Source organism: Peromyscus eremicus, chromosome 8a (assembly GCF_949786415.1).
Source record: "Peromyscus eremicus chromosome 8a, PerEre_H2_v1, whole genome shotgun sequence".
Taxonomy (NCBI): domain Eukaryota; kingdom Metazoa; phylum Chordata; class Mammalia; order Rodentia; family Cricetidae; genus Peromyscus; species Peromyscus eremicus.
The window spans coordinates 41,537,035-41,545,373 of NC_081423.1; the positions used below are offsets into that span (position 1 = coordinate 41,537,035).

Here is an 8,339-nt window from a genome sequence, read left to right on the forward strand (position 1 = left end):
TATTAGTTCACTCACATCAGCCCATGGGCTGGTGAATATGCCCTGTAAACAGATCAGGGAGGGTCAGAAGGTTTGAAAGTTCAGGACCGGGGACACCACCCTTGGGTCAGAACCTGTAATTGAGGAAGAGTTGGAGAGCTCTTGCCTGTTTCCTGACACGAGGGTGGGGGCAGTAAGTAGAGGATGGCTCATGGATACTCCTGTAAAAACAAAATGCACCAGCATTTGTGGAGATGGAGAGTGGAGGCTGATTTTGTACCAATTGCTCTTCTTCTCTGTGGATTTAGCTAAAATCAGAACTTGAGTTGACTGTGGAACATCCCCTCATTACTGTCTGGGACCTGCTAACTGTGTAAATAATGGGCTGAATTCCGTCAAGTTCTAGCTGTTGCACAAAGAATATGTGTTGATATTGAAAGTCCAGGAAATACCTGTAGAAATAATTCTCCTTTTATGGAAGTTGAAGTTCTCTCTCTCTCTCTCTCTCTCTCTCTCTCTCTCTCTCTCTCTCTCTCTCTCTCTCTCAGATAGGGTTTTATTATGTAGCTCTGGCTGGCCTGGAAGTCTTTATGTAGACCAGTCTGGAACTCACAAGGATCTACCTGCCTCTGCCTCTGCCTCCCAAGTGCTGGGATTAAAGGTGTGCACCATTATGTCATACACATTTCTGCCCCCTGAAGTTTGGCTGAAGTGTTCTGCTAGTTAATGTACAGAAAGCCTAAGCTTCCAGATGGATGAGCTGATGTTTACTGACTTGACCATATGATGTGAAAATACTGGTACTGCTGATCCCTCTTTGATAGTTGGGTTAGATGTAGTCTGTGGACCAGGTTAGGGAGGTTAGACAGGGTCCTTAGTGTGCACCAGCCAACGAACGCAACACTGACTACAGTTGTGTGGACCAGAGATCAAACCTTCCCACAGCCCGTTACAGGGATGGAAGGAGAGTATCTATGTGTGATCATGTAAGATCATGCCAGCCAGCCAGGACATTTAGAGTGCAGGTTATTGGAATAGTCTTAATCTGGGAGTTTGCTGAGAAGAGCAAGATGCTCTTGCCTGCCTGAGTGAACTCCTAGCTGGGGTGCTCAGTGGATACACTGGTTAGATGGGCCACCATCCCAGGCATCTGGAAGCCTGGAGAATAGGAACCTCTGCTGTGGTCCTTGCTGGAGTCACTTGTTGGGTCAGGGTACTGACCACGCCTTGCCACTGTTCTTATTGCTGTCATACACTTGTGTTCTGCCCCCGCCTCTCTTTCTTTCTTGGACATAGTGGATAACACTCTTGACCCCCAAGGACAAAACTCAGCTCTCCTCCTCCCCAGGGTTTCATGTCTTTGTAGAAGTTACAGCCAAGGCTCTGCTGATCTCTGTGTCTCTCAAAATGTCCCCTCCCATACCTCCACACTTCATCCTTCCCTGTCAGAATGTCTCCTCCCATACTTCCACAACCTAGCCTCGGGGAGTCTGGACAGCTATTTCCTGTAGCCCCACATTCTTCAACACTTAACATAGTGGGTTCCTAGGTGGGATCTCTATAATCTCTATGCCTGCCACACTGTCCTGGATTTTGAGAAAATACAATCAAGATCTAGACAATTGCAGAAGGGTGGATGAATTGTAAACATCTCTTGTTTATTTCTCCATTGCAAATAAGTAGGCTGATATAGAGCTAGCAAGAGTTTGGTCTAAAACCAGGAAGAATGATAACGAATATGCTGTAGAGGAACAGACTCAGTTCCTCTCCAGCAGAGAAGCACGTGGGTTCTAGGTAGGAAGAATGGAGTCTGTGAGAGGGAATGCTGGAAATTTTCATTGAGGAAAAGTGGGGGATGGTGTGGGGCCAAGATCCTACACTCTGGAATTTTCAAGTGCCTAGAGTCTCTTCCGTTAGCTCAGTGGAGGTTCAGGGCCATCATAGCCTCCTGCCCCTCCCAAGCAGCCAGGGGTCAGGAAGTGCTGTTCTCATGGTATCTCTTTCTCTCTCTAGAAGACCAGGAAGTTTAGTGCACTTGGCTTCATGTCAAGATACTATTACAGTGCCTTAATTGTCAGGCACCGTCCGCTGGGCTATAAAAGTCAACGGTAGTGAGGGCAGAGAAAGTATTCCTTTCTTCCTTTTTCTGGTGAGATCACTGGCTGTCCTCTCCATCTCAAGGCAGTCCTTTCAGAAGAGCAGGACTACTTCTTGGTGAGCATTTCCAGTGTGGGCTGTGATACCTGGTAATGGAGGCCAGCTGTTAGGCGGAAGGTGACTTGGGAAGTGGTGAATCCATGTCCTTAGTTAAGGGGCAGATTGCTCTTGAGCACCATGGCCCGGAACTTCCTAGCACATAGAGAGCCTCCACCTGCTCTCCAGAGGAGTCATTTCTTCACTCAGCCATTTCAGCTGTGGAAGGAGATCTAGTGCTCTCCAAACTCATTCAAGAAGAATCCCGGGAAGGAAGACCCCTCCCCACCCCCCATGCCTTGATAGAGGGTGGGTATCTTTTCCAGTTTTTATCCTTCCAAATGGCCACATCCAGCATAAAGCCGGTATTTGATAAATTTTGGCTTTCAGAAAGAATGAGTGAATGAACAAATGAATGATTGAATGCCTACTTGGACAAACAACACAGGCTGGTGTGTGGATTGCTGAATTACAGGTCTGAAGCCCATAGCTCTGACCCCACTGTCCTCTCTTGCACCTCATGCAGTGTTCACAGAAGTCACTATGGCCTGGTCCTGCAGCCTGAAGAGCCTCCTCACAGTCTTTGTCTTTACCATCTTCGCTGTCGGCTCTGTGGGTAAGAGTAAACGTGGTATTCCTTTCTCCTAAAGAAGCGGGAGGTGAGCAGTCAGAGCCTTGGGGAGGTCACCAACCACATGAGACTCTGGTGGTCTGTCTAGCCTCTCATGGCTTCTTGTCTCCTAGGAAACATCAACTACAAGGCTCTGGGCTTACCTTTTAAATGATGTACATTTCCTCCTTGCAGAGAGTTACCAGTGTATAGCACATCAATGTGGAAATGAAACATGTCCTTCCACAACAGATGTTTGTACAGCCACTAAAGGCTGCTTCAACCAAATGCAGAAATTTTATACACCGTGTAAGTCAACCCTCACACCTTGAACATCCTCCAGGTTATCTTCCTTCCTTTCCAGGATGAGACTGGAAGCCTGGGGTTCTGGGAGGTGGTGGAGATGGAGCATGAGCTTGTTGTAGGACCTAGATTCTACATGTAGGACCATTCGGGTGTGACTCCGTTCTGACTTTCACAGTGTCAGGGATCAAACTCGGGGCATCATGCATGCTCAGCAAGTACTCTACCACCAGTCACTCCCTTTGTAGCAAGTGGTCCCTCTGTTGGTTCCTTCTCTGAAACAGACCACTGCAGAGGGACTCTTGGAGAAGAGCAGTGCTCAAGGCAGAGGGGATGAAGGGACAGGTTCTTTACCACTAGCTCAGGAGGAAAATTTACTTGGTGGTTCAATTTTCTGCAGTTCCAGATACATACCAAATGTTTAAGCATAAAGGGTGTACTGGAGAAACGGACACATGCAGTGAACTGGAATTCTCGGCCACGCTGGGGGCTCAACGGAGATTTACGTATGTGAACCGGTGCTGCACAGCTGAGCAGTGCAACCAAGAGAACATAACTCGTGAGTACAGCTCCTGCCTGTGCCCTGCCACCTGCTCAGGGTTCCTCTGCCTTTCCAGGGGTCCATCTCTCTGTAGCCCTGACACTTGCCTTCCCCTTTTGCTTGAAGCTTTCATTTGTAAGGGTCTGGGTTGGATACAAGCCCCTCTCTTGAGTATGTGTGTACACACTTGCATACACAGACTGAGTGACAGCTGGGCAGCAGTAATTGGTCCTGGGTCTATTCTCTAAGTAGGTTCATGAATCCGTAGGTTTAAATGCTTTGGTCTGCTTCTCCAGTTGAGAGTCTTTCCTCCCCTATTTTGTTTCTCATCTTGGATTTTTGTGTGGTTGAGATGGAGCCTTGCATGTATCCAGGCTTCTGTTATATTACTGAGATCAAGCAAGCCTCCTGCCTCAGCCTCCAAAGTTGAAGTAGCTGGGAGTACAGGTGTATGTGACCAACTATATAGGCAATACTGGGGGACCAACAGACATTTAGATATAACCAGCAATGCTGTAACACTGCTAAGTGTGACCAAGAGAGCACACAATGCGAGTCCAGCTCGTCTCTGCACCCTTGATACCTGCACCATGGCTCCTCTGGCCATCTGTGGACTCCTCCCTGCGCTGGGATGCTTCAGAGCTGCGAGCTTGTCTTTCCTTTTGCCTGAGGCCCCTGTCCTTGGGAAGCATAAGGGTAGACACAAGCCTCTTGCCTGGATGGGCGAATGAGTGATAGTGAGTGCCATGGATTGGTACTCATTCTTTTCATCGAGTCTATTGATTTAAATGTGCTTCCCACCCCCAGCTAGAGATTTTCCTCACCTGTTTAATTCCTCATCTTTGTTTTGTTGTGGACATGGGATCTTGCTGTGTTTCCCAGGCTTGTCTTGAATTCCTAGACTCAAGTAATCCTCCTGCCTCAACCTCCCAAGTAAGAGTAGCTAGGAATGTATGGGCTTGTCATGCCTGGCTAATTCCTCACCCTTTGGTCAGCATCTTTTTAGATGGCAGATCACTTCCTTACCCAATGTCTAGGAATTTTTCTCCTGCCATAGTAGAGAGCCGAGTGGCTGAAGAAAGGTGAGGATAGATGGGTGCACAATTACTACCAAAGGATCTCAGATTCCTGCCTCCTGATCCCTTCTCCTATGGCATTTTAGTTCTTTCTTTTTTTTTTCTGATCATGAAAAAACTATATGGTATTGGATTGGGTGAGGTAGTGATGTTCTTTCTCAGCTATTGTTTCCTGCCTATTCCTCAAGATAAATACCCTTTTCTCTCTATTCAGTATCTCTGCCACCTGCAGAAGCCAACGGTGTTCAATGTCTCTCCTACTATATGGAGCCAGGTGTGCTGAGTATCCCAACTCTCCTGAGCTGCACAGGAAATGAGACAAAGTGTGGTTTGGTTATCGGCACAGGTATGATTATTTCCTCAAGCATTGTGACGCTCATATTGTTAAGGGCACATACTTATCAGCCATTTATTACTACACAGATAATTGTGCCACAACTTAACAGGTGAAAACAGGAAACAGTAATCAGCATTCAGTATCCGAACGTCTATACACTGAGAACAGCATTGCTGTGTGGCTATCTTAGGGTGTCTCATCAAGCTGAGTTCTGTTGTTGGTATAAGCTGTGGTCCTTCAGATGCCCAGGGTGTCTCGTGGTTCTTCAGATGGAGGTTCTGCTTCCCAGCTCATTCTTGGCTTTTGGTGGGTCTCACTTTCTCTTCCTCTGGTCTCTTCATAGGATGCCAGTGTTCTCCTAACATATCCTCCTGCTTCTCTCTCAGAGAAGTGATGAGAGGCAGGCATAGAGTCATTGGTGGAGCTGAGATTTTTCAAGCCCTCATCTTAGAAGTGACGTATCATTTCAGCTTGTGCCCTATTGGGCACATAGATTAACCCAGGTGTGACATGGGTGGATTCAATGGGTTCAATGCTTGGGCACCTCTGCCAGGAGATGGGCATGATGGGGGCAGATCATCTTAGAAGCTGTTCCCTCCATAGAGCAAGGGCAACAAGGGGCCGAGTGTTTGCTTGTCCCTCTAAACCTCAGATGGAGCCATTTATCCTGAGAAAAAAGGGTGGCAGAAGAAGAGTTGAGCTAGGGGATGGGAACTGAGGGAAGGAGAGGAAAAAATTTAACTGCTTCCCACAGAAGAATCAAGTTTGGGTACCTGTGTTGCTGTGATATTCTGGAATGGGACCTTGACTCAGAAGTGCACAGAGCGATGACACTTGAGTTCCAGAAGCCATCATCACTCTTGGGATGATTCAGACTCCATCGATAAGCACTCAAGTTTTGCTTAAAGCCACTGACTTTAGTGAAATATTTATAATTTCCCATGTAAGAGAAAAGTATGTATTTGTTGTGAGGGGCACAGATACATTTCAGGAATTAACTGCTAAAATAACTGTAGGGTTTTGGTCTGGTCTGTACGCTGCAGGGATGAGCTAGCAAATCCTCATCAAAACATGAAAAGCTCTGTGGAATTAGTGGTGTATTAGGAGCTGGTTAAGTGGAGGATTGAGAGCTTGATGAGACTGGAGCCAAGCTATGTTTTTGTTTGGAAAGAATTTTGACAGAGGTTCTGGGGTGAGCAAGGGAAGGGCCCTTTGTCTAGAAGAGTTGAGATGAATGAAGAAAATGGGGTGTCATAGAATACAGAAGAGAGTTGAAGCCATCCACAGTGGGACAGGCTTCTACCTCAGTTTACCCCGGGAAACATAGACATCCAGTGTGTTCCATAGTTATTCTTACAGAGAACTCAGAACCCTCAGAAGAAGGGGAGCCTGGGTAGAGAAGATAGGCACCTTAGAAGGGTTTTTGTCAACAGTTGAGGCCCTGCATCTGGCTTTCTTCCCTGTGGGCAACATGCTCATCTCTCCTAGTGAGGCATTCAGAGGCCCCAGTGTTAGCCTGTGTCTGAGATGCGACGGTCCCCATAAGGTTCCTCTGTACTGGGAAGAAGACAATGGGATCAGAGGACACTTCGGCTGGGCCTCTGCATGGATGGAATGGAGATGAGCTCATGCATCTCAGTCAAGAGGAAGAAGTCGTGGACTCTGGACCATTCTGAGCACAGTTTCCTTTCCCAGAGCATGTGGGTTTTGAGGGCAGAAGAGAGAAGAGAGGAAACTAACTCTTGGGTCTTCTTCTTAGCAGTGGGAAGCATCAACCCCTTTTCCTTGGTGATGGCCGGAATGGGCTGTGCGACAGAAAGTGCCTGCAACCTGACTGTGACTGTCCTCAACCAGACAAACATCCGCACCTTCTGCTCCGATGAGTTCGTTGTATCTCCAACCCAGCCATCAGTTCCGGATAGCACGGGCAGTGCGGGCAGCACGGGCTTTCGACCTACAACCATCTCAACAGTACCAATTCTGATTACTCTCCTCCTGCTGAAAGTCTTGTTTTGATCTTCCAGGCTCAGCAGTCCCATAGTCCTCCACACACATTCGGAGGGCGTCCTTCAATGTAGGAGAATTAAAAGCTGGTGATTGCTTGGCTTGTTTGTATTTCAGCGTAAAAAACCCCAATCCATTTTCAGTTTTACTTAATTTTAAAAATTGTGTGTGTGCGTGCATGTGTGTGTGTTTGTGTGTGAGGATGTGTGTGTGTCTGTCTGTGTGTGTGTTGCTGGTGGAGTTCAGAAGAGGGTGTCAGATCTCATTCAACTGAAGTTATAGGTGTTGTGAGATGCCTGATGTGGGTGCTGGGGACTGAACTCTGGCTCTTTGTAAGAGTACGATTTTAATTGCAGAGCCATCTCTCTAGCCCCCTGTGATCCATTCTGAAACAGCCTCTCTTCACTCTTCGTAGCATGTCCAAGATGTTGAGAGGGCATTCCTGAGATTCTCTTTAGTCCTACTTTTGTTTCCAAACATCCCTTGAGTCACATATCCTGGAACATATCTTTTCTGATTATTAATTTCTGTTCATAATTTGCAATTGATTCTTATTAAGAAAAATGAATTTGAATGGATAATTCAGGGTCTTGGAGGATCATTTCCCACAGTTTATCATAACACAGCTCAAATATAGCTAGATATGATGGTACATAAGCTCATAGCACTCAGGATGTTGAGGCAGGATTACTGCATGTCTGAGGACATTATGTGCTTTATAGTGAGTTCCAGGCTAGTTGGGACTACATAGAAGACCTTGTTTAAAAAAAATAGAATAAAACAAAATAAGATACAAATAAAAGAGGAAATGTCAGGCACCTCCAGAACTCTCTCACCTCAGAACCATGAGCATGGAATCATCACCATCTACTCACTCTGCATATCTCTGTATTTTAGTAGGGGTGGGCCCCAGGGTACAGGCAGTGGATGTCTGTCAAGGAAGTTATAAATACTCGCTTTAAATTATCAAAATATTTTCCCCAAGGTCCCAGAAAGCTGTCTTCTTTCATGGCAGAGTTTGGGCCATTGCTAGCTCCCACCACACTTCCTGCATGCCAGTGAGGCAAGGGGACTCCAGGAGAGAAAAGGCTTGTATAGAACCCAAACTTTACCATGTTCTTGTGGCACTGACCTACAGTAGAACAATCCTGCACAAATGGGCCCCTCAGTTCTTAGATTCGGTTTCCAACAGGGCCCAGCATGTCTCCTGAGGTTTCATGAAGGAGAGGAGCGCCCTGGTGGTTACTTCATATGTGAGAACTGTCTCTCTGCACCCACCAGGCCTGGCTGTGGTCC

General features: G+C 46.8%; 1 protein-coding gene across 1 annotated transcript; it reads left to right on the forward strand.

The window, feature by feature from the left end:
- Window positions 1–2,715: 2,715 nt before the first annotated feature.
- On the forward strand, window positions 2,716–7,141 carry LOC131916969 (protein RoBo-1-like). Its single transcript, XM_059270635.1, has 6 exons — window positions 2,716–2,788; window positions 3,486–3,644; window positions 3,703–3,761; window positions 4,096–4,177; window positions 4,917–5,048; window positions 6,799–7,141. The coding sequence occupies exons 1-6, from the start codon at window positions 2,716–2,718 to the stop codon at window positions 7,053–7,055; spliced, it is 762 nt and encodes a 253-aa protein (XP_059126618.1). The 3' UTR covers window positions 7,056–7,141.
- The last annotated feature ends 1,198 nt before the right edge of the window (window positions 7,142–8,339 follow it).

Coding starts and splice junctions, on each gene's coding strand:
- LOC131916969 (XM_059270635.1), top strand. CDS start 2,716: ATGGCCTGGTCCTGCAGCCTGAAGAGCCTCCTCACAGTCTTTGTCTTT. Junction 3,645..3,702: donor CAACCAAGAGAACATAACTC/GTGAGTACAGCT, acceptor CTGCCTTTCCAG/GGGTCCATCTCTCTGTAGCC. Junction 3,762..4,095: donor TTTGCTTGAAGCTTTCATTT/GTAAGGGTCTGG, acceptor CCAACTATATAG/GCAATACTGGGGGACCAACA.